The 21,231-nt window shown below is 38.3% G+C and overlaps 1 protein-coding gene across 5 annotated transcripts in view; it reads left to right on the top strand.

The window, feature by feature from the left end:
* The window catches only part of LOC140558829 (low density lipoprotein receptor adapter protein 1), a 53,324-nt gene extending 32,250 nt beyond the window's left edge, over window positions 1-21,074 (top strand). For 2 of the 5 annotated variants that reach the window (XR_011979872.1, XR_011979874.1), the window contains exons 4-10: window positions 8,442-8,556; window positions 9,169-9,241; window positions 10,578-10,652; window positions 10,919-11,043; window positions 12,483-12,517; window positions 18,112-18,577; window positions 20,942-21,002. Coding sequence is in view for 2 of the 5 variants with exons in the window: in XM_072682719.1 (XP_072538820.1) it covers window positions 8,442-8,556; window positions 9,169-9,241; window positions 10,578-10,652; window positions 10,919-11,043; window positions 12,483-12,517; window positions 18,540-18,568; window positions 20,942-20,988 (499 nt within the window). In the remaining 3 variants the exon portion in view is untranslated. Of the gene's footprint in view, window positions 1-8,441; window positions 8,557-9,168; window positions 9,242-10,577; window positions 10,653-10,918; window positions 11,044-12,482; window positions 12,518-18,111; window positions 18,578-20,941 lie in introns of all 5 variants that reach the window. The other 3 variants (XR_011979873.1, XM_072682719.1, XM_072682720.1) reach the window with 3 other exon arrangements.
* Window positions 21,075-21,231: the final 157 nt, after the last annotated feature.

The following is a 21,231-nucleotide window of genomic DNA, read 5'->3' as shown; positions in this document are numbered from 1 at the left end:
GTTTGGCATAGCGCCATTATGGCCATTACGGCCATTACGGCCATTACGGACATTTTAGAAATCTATGCTATTTTTTTTCTGCAAACTCACAATGGTCTCGACGTTAAAGTGAACGTGATTGTTTTTCATGTACTTCACAGTTGTTTCAGACAGGCTGAAAATGTTGCTGTTAAATTCTAACAGCGTTAACCAGAAGGCTTTTATTAGCTTGTATTTCTGTGTTGGATCTGAGGCTCAGCTGGGATGAAGAGCTTTTACTATGCTAAACAGAAAAACAGTGTCGCTGAAGAGAGTGTGTGTCTGGTTTGCAGTCCTCTGTGGGAGGTGGATGATTGTTAAGTCAAGATGCAAGAAAGAAAGGTGTATGTTTGTGTGTGTAAGTGAGTGTGTGTGTGTGTGGGAGGAGTTGAGGGAATTGAGTGGGGAAAAGGTCTCTGGCTGGCCTCATGCTGATGTTTGCTTATCAGTGGCAGCAGATACACAGTCATCAGAACCATGAATGCCTTTCATCCTCCCGCTTCAAGAGACACTTCCTTTCTGTTCCTCTCCCTCTCTGTCTCTCATCCATTCCTGACAGAGATGTGCAAATGCACACACAGCTCCACATACACAGTCCCTATACAGAAGTATAGTCAATAGAGTAGGACTATCTTGAGAAGATAAACATGAGCTTGTTGGCATCATGCCTAATGCCAAACATGGGCTAAAGAGGTATAAAGCCCCCCAGCATTGAGCTGTGGAGCAGTGGAACTGTGTTCTCTGGAATGGTGGTGGAGCTGATGAGGTGGGGTGGTGATCATACAACATCCTGACTATCTATCTGTCTGTCTGTCTGTCTATGTATCTACCTTCCACAATATGTTCACAGTTACTCTAAGCATAGTATACAAAATAGAGAGAGTCCAGGCTGGCTTATTCCCCTTTGTAATCTTCATATTCTAATTTGTTTGTAGCGTTTAGGTCAGGGAATTGTAAGGGTCATTCCAAAAGCTTCTCAAAAGCGTTTTGTCTGTTTGGGTAGACCATGCTGGATTTTGAGATATGTTTTGGATCACTATCCATTATCTATTTTACATTATCTTTTTAACAGACAAATTTACATTTGCATCCAGGATTTGCTGGTATTGTATTGAATCTGTTTATCCTCCCACTGGCAGCACCACAACCCCAAAACAAATGTAACCTTTGCTGATTGTGGCTAAGGTGTTCTACTTGAATTCATCAGTCTACAGCACTTGCTGTAGCACCATGACAGTCTATTTTATCTCTCTCTCTCTCTCTCTCTCTCTCTCTCTCCATGAGAAAAGTAATTCAGAAATAGACCCATTCCCCCCACTGGTAGTTAACTACTCTCTTGCGAGACTATGACACTGCGCACTGTGGCTCAGATGCCTCACACTGCACAGCTTTATCTGGAATCATATTGGTGACTGGCATGGAGGATTTCAGTATGGAGGACTGAAATTGGAAATTCACTCCTCACCTGTCTCGAGAGTTGTTTTTGTTCTCTCCTGCTCTCGGCTCAGGTGGATCATGCCTTGGGAGAACATCCTACGCCTCAGAGGAGTGGCTTTCTGTCTGCTGAACGTGGTCAGTGCAGGCTTTGATCACAGAGGCTCAGCTAGACTTGAAAAAGGTTTTGAAAATAAACATATTGGCGCTAAGCAGAGAGCGTGTCACAGTTCAGCTCATGCTAAGCTGCTTTATGTATGGACTGGTTGAAGAGTAACAATAAATAGTTTAGGATTAAAAATAATAGTCATAGAGTAAATAAGTAATAATTTTTGTCTTATATTTAGTAAAATAAACACTTCTAAAAATGCCTGTAGTCTGTGCCATAGAAGAACCACTTTTGGTTCCATAAAGAACCTTGTTGGAAAAGGTCAGGAAATGCAAAAGATTCATTTAAATGATTCTTTATCTGAAGAAGGAAACTCTATTGTAGATGTATTTTAAAAGAACCTTATAAGAATTGGTTCCGTACAGCATCAGAAATATTTCTATTGTTGTGAACTTTTATTTCAGTACTATATAGAACCCATTCTTAGCTTAGAGCACATTATGTGAAGGTACATATGTTCTTCACACACGTCATTTAGCAAAATGCTTCTTTGAAGAACATTTTTAAAGAGAACTAAAAGAAAGAACAGACAATACCTTTTTCCTTAAAATAAGAAACAAAAAGTGTAAGTGTAAATCTATTTTGTGCAGTTTGTTCTATCTAAGAATCCTCATTGACACTTTTATTGTATTTTTTAAGACGTGGTATTTTAAAAAGTGTATTGCTTGAGAGATTTCAAAAGGAATCACTTTATCATTCAAATAAGAAAAAATAATAAAAAGGAAAAATGACTATTGGTGATCTGAATTCTTCTCCACTAGGAAATATTTCAAGAACATCCAAAGATATGTAATATATAGCATGGATGGAAATCATGCTTAGAGACTGCAAAACAGATCATAGGTTTTCTGGAATGGAGTACGTTCCCAAACTTCTATCAGCTACCTGCTGTAAAGAGCTTCAGCTATGGAAATCACAAGTTTGCTTATAATTAAACACTGAATGAGTTAATAGGAGAGGTGAAAGAAACCTCCACATGCTATCATCTAAACTGCAGGAACGGCTTGGCTCTAATGATGCGTCTGGGTTTCTTTTTCCATGCTTGTTTATGCCCCAAAGTCCAAGCCCCTCTTTCGGCAGTAGTGTTTACAAACAGAGGCAAAGTAAACAGCATGTCTTCTATTTTTAGGTGGATATGATTTAAGAGATTTAATCAGTGTCTGCCCTGGCTTAGAGTTAGCTGTCAGTCGTCTTCATGTCAGTTACGCTTCAGCTAGCTGGAATCGGAGTAATCTGAGACTTTTTTTGCTTGTTTGTTCTTTTTTGCTTGTAACTTGTTCTTATCTTTATTTCTTCAGAGCTTGTTTCAGCACTGTGTGTATGACCATCTATCACTGTTTTAATGCAAGTAACACATTTGCATATATGGTATTTTATTGTGTGTTTCTTTCTTTATTTTGTTTCTAAATCCTGCTCAGTGGTTTGTGTAATGAGATTCAGCACGCTTCTGTATTAACTCTGTGGGATTTCACAGAAAGGTTAAAGCTCATTTTGGCATTGCTCCCACTGTGACAGTGCGACTCGCTGTACTAATGCACTCTGCACAAAGCGGGAAGCCTGCTGTGACGGAGGAAGCAAACTGTGGCTGTGTCACACTTCACCCACGTAATGTACTTAAACCTTTACTAAAGCTTAAAAATGAAACAGACGCTCCGTTTTTTGTTTGTTTGTTTGTTGACCTTCATTATTTATGTTTTGCTTTTTTTATTAGAAACTCAATAAACAACTAAAAAAAAGCTAAACACACTTAGAAAAGCTGAAAAAAGGAAAAAAATACCTCCCAAAATCAGTGCAGAAACCTGTCAGAGCGCTTCAGAATCCATTTCCACATCTCCAGCTCACTGGCCCATAGTCCTGTGTCTTGTGTCCGGAGGGAATTACTCAACCCAATTCTTCAACGCTCCAGCCTGTGTAGAGCTTCACTAGTGCGAATGGCTCTGTGTATATTTACACTGTGTGACATTTCTGCCTCAAATCTCAGATGCGTCTGGAGAAGCGCTGCGTTAAGGTTGAAATTTAACAAGCGCGTCTCTTCCCGCCTGAAGGCTATGAATACACAGTGCTTGTACTCCAGTGGAACTTCACACTGCAAAAGGAGAATAGCAGCAAGGCCAATAAACTGTAATAATATTTTCCAGCTGACCTGGATTCCCTTCACATCTGCCTGCTGAGTCTTATAACGAAGACTGCACGGTATATGTTAAGAATAACATATTGTACAATTATGAGTTTCTCACCTTAAAATCCACCAGTGTTGCTGACAGAGGTTGTGTCTGTCAGTTTCTTTGCAGTACTGTGTTTCTATGATCGTATGTTTCACAGAATGCAAACAAAATGTAAACAAACCAGCATCCTGTCAGCTAATAGTTTAAGACCTGACCAAAAACTGTGGAGTGTTTTTTTTTGGGTATGAATTTTTTTTAATTGATATTGTTAGCTTGACCTTAATAGGACAGTTTTCTCTATAAACTGTCTTGTGTCTATTAATAAACTTGTAGCAATGGAACAGCATATGACCAAATGTTTGTGGACACCCCTTCTAATGAATGCATTCAGCTACTTTAAGTTGCACCCATTGCTGAAACAGATGTGGGCAAATGCACATGCACAGCTTGTCTAGTCCCTGTGGAGACATACCGATAATAGAATAGCACTCTCTGAACATGAACCTATTGACACCATGAATAATGCCAGGCGTGGGCTACGGGGGATAGAGGGGCATTTGCATATCTGTGAAACAGTGTTCTCTGGAATGATGGATGGTGCTCCATCCAATACTTTTGGGATGAGGTGGGGAGTTGGGGTTGAGGTGGGGTGGTGATCATTCAACATCCTGACCCCTCTAATGCTCGCTGAATTCTATCAAATCCTCACAGCAATGCTCCAGAATCTAGAAAAAAGGCTTTCCTGGACAGTAGAGACAATTACTCTAACTATTTTCAGAACAAACAAAGAATGAGCAGGTGTCCCAATACTTTTGTCTATTTATGTGTCCAGTCAGAGGACATGTAAATCCTTTGATTTTGTGAAATCCAAGTACAGTGAATTTAAAAGAGGCTAATTCCTATAAAAGAACTGGTGCAGGGGAATGAATATTATATTTTATTTACCACAGCTTGTCATAAAGCAGAGCAGATTTAGTTTTCCATTATATGGGCTCTTTAACCTATAAAGTTTAAGTTCATCCTCCATCTCATTATTTAATTTAGGCCAGTGCTTGGTCTTCCACGCTCTTTCTTCTGGTAGCTGTGCATAATTAGGTTTTGGGATGCATCACTGAAGATAATGAACTGTAACTTACCATATGTAATGTTACAAGACTGAGGAGGGAGAGAGAGAGGGAAACTATGAGGGAGGGAGAGAGAAAGAGAGGCAAAGGGTGTCTTGGGCATTGCTATTTAGGTCGCGTATCAGGAATAGTGCAGCAACAGTTGTACGTAGAGTGAGATCTAAGCCCTGCTTCTGAAACACGCCTTGTCTGATAGGGCTAATTATTTCACAACCCCCCTTTGAAGTGTAGCCTTACAACTCTGGCCTTTCTCCCAGCTGAATGGGTTGTAGTGTGAACATGCACTGGACACCAACCATTACCCCCAACGGCGCATGTTTTCCACCTCTATCTTATGATGTCCAGATTGTCTCCTACACCTGTGAGTAAAAATTCTCTTTGATGGTTGTACCGGCACTCCTAGGACTTAGTTCTGCTTTACAGTTTTTAATTGCACATTGCAGCTTTTTGGCAGCAGAAAAGCTTCAGTATATCGAAACTCTCTCAAATAATTCACTGAAAGCATCACATTGATATTCATATGGCTTACATATTGATATGCACTCACTGACCAGTTTATCAGAAACACCTTACCTTGCTAGTGCCCATTTAGTGACTGTAGCCCTATTTCAGTGGTCAGTCTCTGAAGATAGATTTGCTCTTGGCCGAATATTTTTAGATAGTGGACAACTCTCAACCTAGCAGTGATGTGTGTAGAATCCCCAGCAACCACTCACACTACCATGCCGCTGCCATGTTAACGTTACTGCTTTGCTAAGAATGGTCCTAAGCAGACATTATAAAATTGCCAGTGAGTAGAAGTAAAGGGTAAGTGTCTCTAATAAAATGGTCAGTGAGACTGTGGTAAGTAGAACTTAGCTCTTTGCTTTTTTAATGATTAGCTTATTGTTATCACATACGCATACTCTTAGCTTAGCATCAAACATATCTAACCAAAGAGTTACCTCGATAGGATCTTTCCATTCTTCTGTAGTCAAACATACTTCAGCATCAGCTGAGCACTTTATTAGGAAGACGTGCAATTCTATTCATTCATGCAGTTAGCTAATCAGCCAATGAGTAAACAAGGGGAAATGGGATGTCAGTAATTTTGGGCATAGCATGATTGTTGGTGCCAGGCTGGGTTGGTTTGAGCATTTTTATAAAAAACAAATGGTGTACTAAAACATCTAAAGAACATCCAGTTAGCGACAGTTCTGCAGACCGGAAAGGCCTTGTCAACAGAGACACGCCCAAATACGAGGTGGATGAGCTACAACAGCAGAAGAGCATGTCAGGATTCACTTAAAGTGCTTATTAAGTGCGGATTCTACACTTTTGTCAGTAAGCAGTGAAGTGATGATGTAGAACAAGCTTTAATGAAATTGGTTATTAATGTTTTGTGTCAAAAAGCTTGACATTACATATTATTAATACAGTTTTTTTAAGAGTGGAGATTTCAACTTGTAATCCAATGCTCTGCTAAAGCTTTCACATATCTTATTTGGATTTGATGCACAAATCTATTTTCCACAACATCCCTCATGCTTCGTTTTACAGAGTAATACTCAGATCTCTATGGTAACTCGATATGCTTAGATTAGCAGAATCAATACTGCTTCCTTTCCACATGCTTCAAGATGACAAACCCAATACTTTCAAGCAGAGAGTGTCTTTCCACCGCTCACATGGGATTTGTTTAGATTGCATTTTCTCTGAGTTTCATGGTTGCCAGATAGAATTTCAGGATTTTATGGCAGCTTAATCTTGAATACAACTATTATGAATTGTGCAGTGCCTGAGTCTGATGCAGTTTCACAGTAGAATAGTGTGCGTGTTGCAATGATGGTGTCTGTCATAAGAGTTAAAAAGTGACATATAACTGATACATTAATTCACACAAAACAAGATAGCTAATTACCAAGCTATGTATTAGAAATCCTGGGTAGATTAGCCATAGATAAAATTGCAGCAGACCTGCCCCTGAAACATATGCTGCACAAAAAAAGTCTTTTTTTGGTGTTTTTGATTTGTTTTTTATATAAAGGATAGAGTACTGGAGTCTCTGAGTGGTCCAGCACACTGCTGCTGCCGCTGCCACCATGACCTGAGGATTGCTGGGGTCATGCTGACTGCCATCAGCAGCCAGAGCCAGAGAGAGCACAGTTGGCCTGTTAACAAGTATCACACTGAGAGAGAAAAATACACTAAACAATAAATAGAATAAAAAATAAGCTTTAAAAAGTAATACAGAGCTGCAAAAAAAATATTATGTACAGATATAATTATATAAACATTTACAGAAATTTTACATCTGTACAGCTGTGCTAATAATCTTAGTATAATCTTAGTGTATCAGTACCATATTGCAGTGAAATCCAGTTTAGTTTGGTCTGAAATAAAGCCTTAACAACTACATTTAACATCAAATGGTTCAGCAAATGGTCCAGCAGCTTCTTTATTTGATTTGCCAATGTCTTTCTGTTCTCTTCTTTCAGAGCCATAGCAGATCTAATTGTAGCTTTTATGGGGTTCAGTTCAGAAAGTATCTGCTTTCTAGGAGGTGATCTTGGTGTCGCACTTCAAGTCCATGGTGATCATGGTTCCCAGGACCTTGACAAATTAGCAAATCATGTCTTGTAGTGAATGGTGGGGGCTGGCATGGGATAGGGGCTCCTCCAGAAGTCTACTGCTATCTACATTGTTTAAAAGATATTTAGCTCCGTGACTGTAGTGTGGTCTCCAAACTTCAGTACTTTGACAGAGTTGTCTATAGAGGTGTGGTCACTGGTGCAACGGGAGCACAGTGCACAGTGAAGTGCCAGTGCCTGTTGCTCCAGAACCCGATGAGAGTTTGCTCAGCGTCACCTACTGCTCCCTTGTAGTTGGCAGTTGACTAGGGGAGACAGATGCTTATGTGGTGGAGCAATTCTAGGATGGTTGTATTGAATACTAAGGAGAGTCTAAGGATAAGAGTGTTGCATATGTCCTTGGGCCGTCAAGGACCCATTGTCTTCCACACAGTTCCACACAAGGGCAATAGACCTGTAGTTATTTAGTCCCACTATGTCTTTAGCAGGAAGATGCCTAAGCTGTACTACACATACACTGTATGGACAAAAGTATTGGGACACCTGCTCATGATTTGTTTCTGCTGAAATCAAGGGTATTAAAAATGTTTAACTTTGTTTTTTTGGAGTAACTGTCTCTACTGTTCAGTGAAGGCTTTCTACTAGATGTTGTAGCATTGCTGTGAAGATCTAATTGCATACAGCAACAAGAACGTTAGTGAGATCAGGATGTTAGGTGTTCACCAACTCACCTTATCCCCAACTCCTTAACTCAACCCAAAAGTATTGGATGGAGCACAATCGCTTCTCCGAAAGAGTCCTATCCTACTGCCAGTACTTCTGCAAAGGCACTAGACTAGCTGTAAATGTGCAAGGTGCAACTTACAAGGTGCACTCATTAGAAACATTTATACATATAGTGTAGCTATACTACATAGTTACTTACAAATAAGTCTAAATAAGTTGTTGCTTTCCTCCACAGAATTTCCTACTGCACTGCTGATAAAACTCAGGATAAGGTGTTTGCCTACGTCTCTCAGAGTCAGTTCAACGAAACCCTGGAGTGCCATGCCTTCCTCTGCCAAAAGAAGAAAATTGTGAGTTAATGAGTGCATGTGATTTTGCATTAATTCATAAATTAATTTCATTGTTTTTCATTAATTTTGTTAATATCACTTCTTGTATCCCTAAATTGTCTAAAAAAGTATAAACAATGGCAGTCATGTTGACTGTTAACCATACAGCATGCATGGGGCTGTCACAGTTAACTATTTCAACACAATTATTAATTGTGAAAAGCATATCAAATTGCCACCCTTTCTAAAAGCAGTGATTCAATGGCAGTTTGCATAACACAAATGTTTATTCTCTTACTGCTATCTTACAGTACCAAACTGAGCCTGATAGCCATAACCATTTGAATGTGTTCGGGCCACATTTGACATAATAATTAGTATCATATTACTGTACAATAATCACTATTGATTAATTAGCACTAATTACTTGTCATGCCTCCATCCCCTCTATCAGCACAACTACAGTTATGAAGGCAGTGATTTATTGAGCACTTAGCTCCATCTGGCGGACGGCACTGTCCACTACAGTTACTGTCCTTTCTTGCATGTAATTCATGGTGCAGTGTCCTCATGCTCTGTAGTGTCAGCACCCTGTGGTGAAGGTGTCAGCTCAGCTTGTTGTGTCCTCTGCAGGCCCAGGCAGTCACCCTCACAGTAGCACAGGCATTTAAAGTGGCTCTGGACCTCTGGGAGATTGCTCAAGAAGGTGAGGACTGGACTTTCAGTATTTTGATGCTTGATATTTGGACTTGGTTACTGGGGTCGTGAGTTGTGGTAGCAGAATAAATAATGATACATTTATATGACAGCAACAGTATGCACTGGAACCCCTGCAGTATGCTTTGTTTGTGTTACAAGTATTCAAGAAACATTTGTGTTTCATATGGACACAAGGACATACAAGTAAGAATACGTCAGTCTTCATTTCTAAAATGTCTGATTCGGTTCTGAGAAATTGCGACATAGATTTCAGAAATGAATAGTCAATTGACATTGATGGTAAGAAATGTGGAGTATGCCAGTGCTAAATTTAATAGAGTGAGACAGTCCTGCTTATTTATTTATTTATTTATTTATTCATTGCAGTTACCATACAATAGTGCTTGGGAATTTCCCCACTGCGGGACTAATAAAGGACTATCTTATCTTATCTTATCTTATATGTACAATATGTGGCAATAATGGTAGTGGCAAAAACTAAACAGACAGCATTTATTAAAATATATATTTGTGAATATGTTACATATATTCAGAACCGTGCAAAATCGTTAATGGTTTTAAGCAAAAACAGTCTGCCTAACATTAAATGTGTAAAAAGGATAGTATAGAATGTTGTTTTTGTTCCAACATGGTGGAGGTACTGTCATGACATAGGCATGTATAATTAAATGATAGGTTGGTGCTTTACTGTACAGATAATGACCCAAAATGTACTGCCAAAGCAACCTAAAGTTTTCTTAAGGAAAAAAAAGGGAATGTTCTTAAATGATATATATATAAATGTTATTGATGTGTTCTGAACGAAGACTGAAACTGTAGACGATTCTATGTAATTTCTTTCCATTTTTAGTCAAACTGGTTGATTTTTCAAATGATTATTAACTTCCTAACTGAAGCTCATACTCTGGGCTAAATAAAAATCATTTCCAGTGCTTTCTGCTACACATACACCTTTTTTTAGACCAGCTTTGTCTGCAGTTATTGGAATCGAAACCTTTATGAATCTGAATAAAAGTCATTTCTCTGTGTAAAAATCTGCACTCAGAGTTGGCTAATGGGAAATAAATCAGCTGACTGCACTCATCATTAAATATCCAGTCACCAAAGCCTTACTTCAAAAGACTGCAGAGTTTGAGTGAGAGTGTCAAATGTGAATGTAAAATGAACTACAAACTTTTTGAAGTTCTTTTATTCCTTTTTTCTGCTCCTGATCTTGACTGATCGTGGCCTGAACTCTCTTGTTGCGGTGGACTTGACTGCAAAACTAGTACTTAGAATGATCTTATGTGGTAAAAAGATAAAAACTCTTTTCTCCTGCTTAGACAAAAGTAAGAAGGCTCACACGTGCTGTTCTGGCGCTGTCTCTCAGGTGGAAACAAAACCTCACTGTGACTCAGGTACGGGTAGTGGCAGTGAATGTAGTATCTTTTTTGTTCATTTTTACTAGATTCAAAATTTTATTATTGCCCTATTTATTAGAACTAACTAGTATATACATACTGTTATGCAGTCTATGAAACTTTATGCAGTGCTATGAAACTTAATCCATATCCCATGTATGACACATGCTCCATGCATGATAACTGTCCTGTTGAAGATGGAGTAATTGAATGAGCAGTGTTATTTAAACAGAGTCTGGTTTTTGTGTCTCCGTTTTTGACAGAGGCTGAAAAAGCCCAGGCCCTGATGGAGCACAAGTTGAGGAAGCCCTTCTTCTCTTCTTCCATCCATTCGCCATCTCCACGCAGTAATCCCACCCGGAGACGGCCTGTTAAACACGACTCTTGGGTAAGACAGCAGCTTGGATACATTCTAAAGTTCTAATGTTTAAGAAATCATAGCAGGGCAAGGCTTAGCTAATCAAATCACTTCTGTTTGCTGGCTGGTAATGAGATATTTTGTAGTTGAGGCAGTAACTGCTTCATCAACTATGGCAATAGCTCTTCAGTGTGCATATAATGATTTGAATATGCCATATTATGCTGCATACTAATTTAAAAAGTAAGACAGTCTTGCTCCTTTTTTTCATTTCATGCAGTTACCACAATATGTTGTGCCAGTAATCTTAGCTTCCAGATAAGCGTATAAATCATATAAATAGCTTAACAAATAATAATGTGTCAAACAGATGGAGGAGCTGTTATGGTCTGGGCATGTATGGCTTTCAAGTGTACTTGGTCACTGGTATTTGCTGATGACTTGACTGCTGATAACAGTAGCAGGATGAATTCTGAAGAGTATAGGGCTCTACTTTCTTATCGGATTTAGGCAAATGCTCCACTTTAAAGAAAATAACCCTGCTAAAGAAACCCAAGGGCTTCATAATGCAAAAAACTGATTGTTCTGAAATGGTCAAGTCAGTCACCTGAACTTAACATGAAAACATCATCGTACAAATTCTGTTCTTTGCAAATTTACTGGTACCAAATATTCAGAACATTGGAACGCTGTACATAAAAAGAAGTATCTGAGGAAACTGAATACCAGCAATAACTAAGTTGTAATAAAAGGAATACAGAATTGATTAATTTTCAAAATGAGCAGATAAATAAAATAATACTAAGCATGCTAATATATCATTGAAGTATGCTATATATTCTTCAGAAACACACAATTCTAATACTAATACTGACATTGAAACACAAGTTGGCATCTAGTATTAACATTGCTTGTATTGACATTGTTAAAATGTGCACATGTTCACTGAAACAATGGGAAGCCCTTTGGTATGGTAACTGAAGTAGCAGCTTGTCTCCAGTAGGTGGACTCCACTCTCCATATCAATTTCTTTGATGGAAAATGTATTTAAACCACTAGGTGGAGATATGTGCTCTTTAGGATAAGAAGGGCAAAGTGTTTTCTGCCATTGTAATCACTCACCAGGGAGTCTTTTATTTAAGATTACATTCATCAACTACTCATGCTGCTCTCTCTGATAGACCCTCTTCTCGTTAATTGAATTTCTTTATGGTGATTGAATTCCCTTCACTGTAAAGGCAAGTTCTGGGACCTGTAATGGTACCTTCAGGCTCTAGATGAAGTGTGTGTAACAGATAAAGAACAGGAGAGTCCAATATAACAATAAAATATGTCCATGCTCTTGTTGGGTGAGGGTAAATTAAGCCATGGGAAGAACATGTTAACATGGCGTTCAAGGGCAACATATATGAAGCTGACAATAAGGCATTCATGTGCTTCAGATTTGTATGATTGTTTTTGACTTTCAGGATGTGGAAGATGGCCTCGATGACACATTTTCAAGGTAAGTTACTTTCAGTGTATTACGAAATACTTTTGCTCAATGGAAGTGTTGTCTATAGCCAATATAGTCAAACTGTAGTTATATGTTATATGGTGGCAGACGTACAGTATACCCAGTACACTGAACTGGTATGTTTCAAAGAGGCAAATTAGTACAGTGTTTTAGTCCAGTCCATCTCACCGGTCTCATCTCATAAGATATTTCATCACTCCTCCACCCCATACAAACTGCACATACTCTGCACTTACTGACTTACTATAACTGTGACCTCTGCTCAGTCACACTGCACCCACCAAAGACTTACCCCACCAACACTACACTTGAATACACATCTTATCCAATGCATATATGCCTATATAATAATTTTACAGATTCTATATTAAACCTGTACAAACAGTGCAATAATGTTTGTATAGTGTTTGCTGCCCAATGAAAAACTTGTCCAACACTTTCAAAGTAGTAGCTTTACAGGATAAGGCAAAATTATTCTGGGATTTGAAGTCAGTGTAAAATAACTTAGAGAGAAGAGTTTATTCCAAGTAAATTAGAGCATTTCTATTGATCTATTTCTGGAGATGCATGGTTTTCAATTATATGCATATACATATACTGTGTTACTGTGATGTGACACTAAATTTGATCTGATTTCATTGAATTACTGTACAAGTTCGTTTTAAGTAGATCATTTTTAAGGTAAAAGACCTTCATATTTCTTTTATTCCTACATACAAAAGAGAGTGTGCATGCACTGATTAGTTCACTTGACCTCATACTGTGTTGAAAGGATTTCACAGTAGACTGCATGGAATAATCCCAAGCCCTTACTATTTAGCTCTGCAGGGTGAAGGCAAGATTACACATTTTAGGCATAGAGCATTTCAAATTCAGCACAACAAAGCTAGTTTTACAAATACATGCTGCCCTATTGTGATATTTCAAATATGCAAAGCAAAGTGTGTGAGCTGCTTAAAGCTGGAGTTCTTTTTGCTGCTCCTCAGGGAGACTGATATGTCAGTGTATTTTTTGTATAATGAGACGCAGCGGCAGACTTACAGCTTAGCTTGCAGATGTGCAAATATTTTTCTGCTTATTAGCAAAAGAATGTGAAGCATGTTCTTTTATTTTCTCTGTCAAACTGCTCTGAATGAGTCTGACGAGCAAACCAGGCCATTTGAAAAACATTTAACCTCGTATAATCACCCGATATGTTCTTGCAACTCCAGGTGAAATGTTATTGCACCATAAAGTGCAGAAAAAGAGAGACAAATGGATTGGTCACACAGTAGGAACAGTGAAAGACATTAGTGATCCCCGATTTGGTGTAAAGTATCTTGGAGAATAATTTTTTAATATGGCTGTCTCAGCACAGTGATCTTAGTGATTATTATTATTCATTCTGAATTTACAGAGACAGAATAAAGCATTTTTGTGAATCATTTCTTGCAAGTATTACATTTTGCATGTTTAAAGATCTGTCTTTGGTTTTATTAAGAGAAGGAGAAAACTGTACAACCACAGTCTTAGTAGGCCTAAATCAGTATATTGACTATCACTTACTATTGTTAGTATATTCACTATTAGTATCTTCATTATCAATATACTGTATTTACTATAAGTATCATAAATATTAGTATGTTTTACTATTATCAGTATCTTCATTATCAGTATCTTCACCAGCAGTATCAGCATTTTCAGCATATTCGGTATTAGTGTGTTAATTATTAGAATATTCAGTATCTTTATTATCAGTATGATCATTATCCTTATCTATTATATTCTTTCAGTACATTCACTTTAGGAATGGTCATTATCTTCATTTGGGTTACGTTTGTGCCAGCAAACATAATCTTTAAAATGTCCTGGGGGGTGCGCATGTCATTTGCATGTCTAACCGGCATGAGAGCAGTTGTTTTTGAGAGTTGGGAGTCCTGATCTCATTTTGACCTCGAGTGTTCCCTGGAACAGACATTTCTTAATAACAGTCTGGACTGAGGAAACTAAAATCAGAAAACACATGTCTTACGTTATTATAGCCATCCTCTGCTTTATGAGAATCGATTACTCTAGGCAGATGCTTAGAGGAGCGCATTGTTATTGAGTGTTAGCATAAGGTTTGAAGAGTGCTTGGAAATTTGATTGAGCTGGCATTTGCTAATTACAGTTATTGACATGCCTCAGGCCTGATTTGCATCCTTGACAGAAAAAATCTGAACCTTTAGCATGCTTACCATGCTCAACGTTTTCAAATGCCTCACTGATGATTTAAATCTGATGTTTTTGATGTTATGAGAGACATAACAGAGAGTAACTGTGCATTAGGTTAAGGAATATTGTGTTTTATGCTTGCTGCTGAGGCTGTGTTTACCATTTGTCAATAAAAACAACAAAATTTGTAATTTGGCCTAAGGCGTCCATTCTAAGACAGCCCGGCCAGAGAACACTTTTTAAGGGTGTATAATTTGGCATTTTCATTTTCAAAATTCCTTGCAATGACACACAGTATGATATAGGGTTATACTACCCCAACTGCCATCTAAAAAAGCTAGGCCATGTTTTTGTTCCATCTCTGATAACCTGATGAAACATAGCTGAAAAATCTTCAGAATGATTCATCACTAAGCATCTGGTGGAGTGAGCCTCCCCTTTGTTTGTTTTTTTTTGTTTGTTTTTTTTGTTAGTTTTTTTGCTTTTTTGCTTGAACGATTAGTTGATCAGGATCACTTGTTTTACCCTACAAAAGTTCCTGAGTCCTGTTTGATGGAATCTTATTCAGAGATGTTGTGCTTATTGTCCACTGATTCAGAGATATGTCTACTAACAGTGTATGTATTGTGTTTCTTGTTGTTTATCAAAATTGTATATTATACAGATGCATTATGTACGTTTTTTGATAGACTTTGAAACACTCCAAATTATCCCACTCCACATATGAAGCTGCTCAATTATCATGACAATGTAACAGCTGGCTTTAAGAGCTCTTGAAAGGGATGTGGCGTTCTGGATGCAATAATTTAAACATAGGAAATCTTTGAACTCTCTGAATGGTTCCATAAGACTTAATCAAGGTTCTTTATATGATCAGCAACTAAAGAAATATGAAGTGTCAGTAAAATGCATCACATCATATTTTAGGATCTTGCATGGTGCACCTGAAAACTTTAATATATTTATTATTTTGTGCATATCATCTACTGAATAAAACAGTAATATTTGATTGAATACGTGTAAAATAACAGCTCCAAGTTTGGTCAGAGTGTGAGATTTCCTCAGGGATAGGAATAAGCTCTGTTAAAACTGTTAAAACCCTATGGAGACGAGAATTCCAAAATGTGCTCTTTGGGCAGTATGCATAAGCTTATGACAAGGAGTCTGAAACTCTGTAAGAATAACTCAACGATTATACAAGTCTACATTAAGGATCTGAATTCTTTCTTTAATCAGGCCCTCTTTTTGGATCATGTAAATGTTATTCTCTCACAGAAACGGTAATGCCTTAAGACGTTTCCCCTTTAGCTGTTCTTGCAGTCTTAGAAGAGGGGGTTCAAACATAGTGCTGCTGTTCATTTTTAATAGTCTTTCACTATTAACAACACTAAATAGAAGATGACAGGTGTCACGTAATGGATTATGTGTCTCTTGAGACAAACTGCATTTTTATTTTCTTCAGCTGTTCCAGGCCAGGCATGCTTATGATGGGCACCGAGCAGTATTTTACAGAGTATTTGGACAGAGGAGTACAACATTTAACTCACTCTTGTCTGAAAACGGATGTGCTCATTGCTATTAAAATTTGTCCTCCTTTGAACTACTAGATAAAATAAGATATAGGTGTAATGGTGGAATCAGGTTCTTCCGAAAGCTTTGCTCATTTGACACACCTTTTAACTGAACTGAGGAAGCCTCCCTACATATGTATATATATATATATATATATATATATATATATATATATATATAGTTGAAACCAGAGGTTTACATATATACACACTATATACAAAGACATATTTTCTCACTGTCTGACATGAAATCTGAATAAACTTTTCCTGTTTTAGGTCAATTAGGATTACCAAAATTATTTCTATTTGCTAAATGCCAGAATAATGACAGCGGAAAGGCTTTTTTTCTATACACACACACACAGTGAGGTGAAAACGAACACGTACCTTTATCAGAAGGAGACCTAGCCGGTGGGTGGAATGTTGAAACATCATCGGACTCAACCCCCTCTATATAGAATATGAATCAGATATATCATATCATTTCTCATATAACTCTGATATCCCACAATTCAGGGAGGTTTCACCCCCACTCCCAATGAACCCCCTCTGTATCCTTTGCTCTCTTTCTGTCTCTCTCTGGTTTTGTCCCTCTTTCTTAACAACTCTACTAAACACTACTACCTATTGGTCCACCTTGTGGATAAAGTAGAGTCAGAGACAGAAGCTTAGAGCACAGCTTGTGTTGGTCATCCTACAGTTCTTCATCAGTGCACACAGGACGCTGCCCACAGGACACTGTTGGCTGGATATTTGTGGTTGGTGGACTGTTCTCAGTCCAGCAGTGACTCTGAGGTGTTTAAATACTTAAGCAGCACTGCTGTGTCTGATCCACTCATACCAGTCATACCAGTGCAACACCATGTTAGCGTGTCACTGCAGTGCTAAGAATGACCCACCACCCAAATACTACTTTGCTCCCGTGGGGTCCTGACCATTGCAGAACAGGGTGAAAGGAGGCTAACAGAGTATGCAGAGAAACAGATGGACTACAGTCTGTAGTTGTAGAACTACACAGTGCTTCTATATGGGAAGTGGATCTTTTAGAATGGGCAGAGTTCATTCCGAGCCAGGGGTGGTCTTAATATTCTGATATGATGATGTGTTTGTATATAGTAATAAAAGAATGAGACCTGTAAACTCATATTAACACCTACAGTCTTCTTACAGTCATTTAACCACCATGGGCACAATAGAAAAGTCACTGTTGCAATCAGTGAGAAGCACTGTTGTTAGGCTGACCCCATAGGCATAGGTAGTTTTATATATTCTGTAGTTTTTAAGCTCTCTGCCATGGAGCTGCAAACCTAAATTGATGAAAGAGAGAGGCTGACTGTTAATTTAGTACAAAGAGAGAACCAATCAGGATGCTTTCTGTGTCACTGTCAAGCTTTATCTGTTTGGCTCTCTCTCTCTTTCGCTTGCTCTTTCCGGGATATTGTATATAACTTTGCTGGCATCAGAGAGCTGCTATCAGTATGCATAAGTAGAGTCCTGTAACTTCCAGGAGATGGTGGATCCGGTGGGATGTCTGTGTATGTCTATAAAATAACAGTATAGGATAAATTATGATTATGAAGTATAGACTGCTAGGAGTTAATGTGCATCCTGGCACGTCATAATCAGGGTTGGACAGAACGATTGACAAGTTGGGCACATTTACCTTACCCAGCACCCTTTTTAGGAAATGTTACAGAAACACTGTCCACATAAATCATCAGAGCAATGAATCACGTTCACTACTGCCCACGGAAGCAGTCGTCGCTGGTGTCATGCCAGTGCATTAATGTGAGTTTATCACTGGTTTTTGTCGTCCAGCAGGTGGAAATCAACTCTCATCTTGGCAGAGGGGGCCATCACTTATTACAGTAATGTAATGAGGAAAGTGCCCATGACTCACTGAAGTAAATCATTTCGAATGAGATGAGTCCAAGTCGTTATCTCTCCCATTCATTTTGGCACAAAGCAGCATGCAGACAGCTATCTCTGCTATAGCTGCAGACAAAAATAAATAAATAAATAAATACAACAACCCTTTTAGCAGGGTTTTCAGTTAAAGCAGTGAGGATCACTTGAAGATACAGTGCTTAGGTTTGCACAAAGCTGAACAGTTTCTAAAGTTTAGGCCCTAAAGTGAGACAGTTTTTTAGAAGGGTTTTGCTGGTCTGCACTTTGATGTGATGTTTTAATTATGCCTTAATGCCTGCATGTGTCAAACTGTATCTTTGTTACCTGTCATCATGCAGCAATATGGAGGTGGAGGAGATGGACACAGGTAAGTGAGGTGAGAGAAAAAAAAAATCATCTTCTATCTACTGTATAATGCATCAGCGCTGTGTAGTGGTGCGCCTTTCCTGCATCATTCATCACTAAAAACCCTCAATAAATTTTCATTAAAGGGGCCATGTGCTGCAAGTCACATTCTGCCTTGAGGTCTACTTGTGACATTTGTATGGGTTTGTGTACTGACATGAAAAAAGGCATGAAAAATTAATAATTTCTACATGACCAATGTCATTTTATTTAAAACCACATCCTGTTGATTTCTTATGAAACTCTTTGGCCTCAATAGGCCTAGGCCTCATTTCCTGTTTTTATTATTGCTATAATAGTAGCTACAGTATAGTTCTGTGTGATATTATCAGAACCCTGTTTTCCCAAAGTCTTTTAATTAGGCTGATATAAAGCTAATGCTGTTGCGGACTTCTCATTTGTTTCACGTTTAAGAGCATTTAAAGTCTTTAAAGTCTTTAATGTTTAAAGTCTTAGAGCATTTTCACCCAGAACCTATTCAAGGTTAATTTGGAGGGGGACTCATTATTGCAGGTTTGTTTTCTTCTAATATCTGGATTGATTGCAAAATTCCATATAATCTTTAGTTGGATGTTGTATGATAGACAACAGTAGATAACAGGCTCATCAATTTACCTGTTAAAACAATAAATAAATAGCAATACCCAATATTATCAAATCCGATCAAATTTATTTGTATAGCATTTTTTACAACTGGTGTTGTCACAAAGCAGCTTTACAGAGATAGTAATCAGTAAAAAGACAAGAAATCAACAACATAAGAAGACATAAAAACCTAAGGCCCCTCCAGTGAGCAGCCACAAGGCGACAGTGGCAAAGAAAAACTCCCTCCGAGCTGGAGGAAGAAACCTTGGGAGGAAGGTTTGGAAAGACTCACAACGTGGACCCATTCTCCTTGGGTCAGAACTATTTTTAAATTATTGACGAAAGTCACTGAAACCATCAAGACCATCAATACATTCATATCTTTGTTATTGTCATTTTTCTTTGGCTTATCACTGACACAGTACTTGATGTGTGGCATGTTTTTATCCAGCACAACTTGCTAAGCGCATATTGCTAATTTAGTTCAGTATTGTCAGTGTAGTCTGTTGTCATGATATGAAAATGCAAAATATTCAGATCCTTTTTTTATTATTATTAGAACTATACAGAGTGGCCGGGGCTCATGTGTAATTAGACCTGGTGTGTGTTTGCACCGCAAAAAGGAGGTGCCATTGGGAAGGCAACTTTCAATTTAGAAAAGCAAACTCAGCATGGAGACACTGCACCATACATGACAAAGCATGGAATACATGCAATATAAGAAATGTAAGGTCAGGCCCACTTTTTCATGTGTCCCAAATTTACATGCACACATTTAAATCAGCACTTTTGCAAAATGATATGACCTAGGTTTATCTGTTCATCGCTATTCATTATTTTCCTTGGATACAGCCACTCATGCAAGAAAGAGCAGCACTTTTCTGCAGTCATGGCATTTCACCATGCAGAAACACCTCCAAACAAGCTTTCACACTTAACCAAATGTTCCAAACTCGCAGAGCGAGCATACCTGGGTCTGGAAAAAAAAGCTGTAGTGTGAAAACACCCTTAGTTTAGTCAAAAGTTTTCTTAACTAACATTTTTAGTTATGTGTGTCTGTTTGCTCAACAATATATACTGAGTTGAGCTGACTCAAAAACATGAGTAAATGTGCTTTAGTTGAAACTGATTCAATATTTTGTGAGATGTTTGTTTCATCTGTGCACCTCCTCGTAATCTGTTTACTGTCTATTTCCAACTGTAGATTGAAATAGGGGACTCGAACTTATGACCTCCTCTCTCTGGCAGGCTGGCAGTTACACTGTACATGAAAATGTACTCATCTGTTTTTATATGTGGTATAGTTTCTCTAGATCTCTAGACTGGTACAGCAGTCCAACTGCCAGCTCATTGAGTGTAAGAATGTCATATGCCATAAGTTCAAATCCTAGCAAGGGCTCAGCGCTCTGCGGTCAATTGTCAGAATCAGATAATATGTAGTTCTAGTTGCAGAACTAAAGTTTTTGAGTTGACCCAACTACAAATATATTTTTGATCTTTGTATAATCATACAGAGAATATTTTTTTTTTTTGCCATATGTTCAAATTACTTTATTGTCATTTGAGCAGTTTCACAAATAGTAATTGTGCTCAGAGCGTAAAGGTTTTTAGATTTGAGTTTGTGTTATGATCAAAGAAAATTCGATTTTTAATCAGTCTCAGATGGGGGAACAACTTCCCACATTTGAGACTTGAACATCAGAACTATCAGTGTGTCCTGATCTTGCTTTCTTTTCTCTGTGGGAGTCAGACTGGCAGAGTCCCGCTCCAGAACAGTGTCTGAGGATGCAGCTGTGAGCCCACTGAAAGAGGACTTCTTGTCTTCACTTCTCTCAGCACTGAAGAGTCTGATTGAACACACACACACACACACACACACACACACACAGACTCTCTGTCAAGATCCCTCATCACACACTTCACTACTCAGCACTTTACACCAAGTGCAAAGAACTCTTCAAACATTGCCACACTTCTGGAGTGCAGAGAAGACCACTGCCCTTTATCTCTGGACTTGAAAGGTATAGAAGATGCATTATT

This window comes from Salminus brasiliensis, chromosome 1 (assembly GCF_030463535.1).
Source record: "Salminus brasiliensis chromosome 1, fSalBra1.hap2, whole genome shotgun sequence".
Classification (NCBI taxonomy): Eukaryota; Metazoa; Chordata; class Actinopteri; order Characiformes; family Bryconidae; genus Salminus; species Salminus brasiliensis.
The sequence above is the reverse complement of the archived record's forward strand: the minus strand, read 5'-3'. Positions and strand labels throughout refer to the sequence as shown.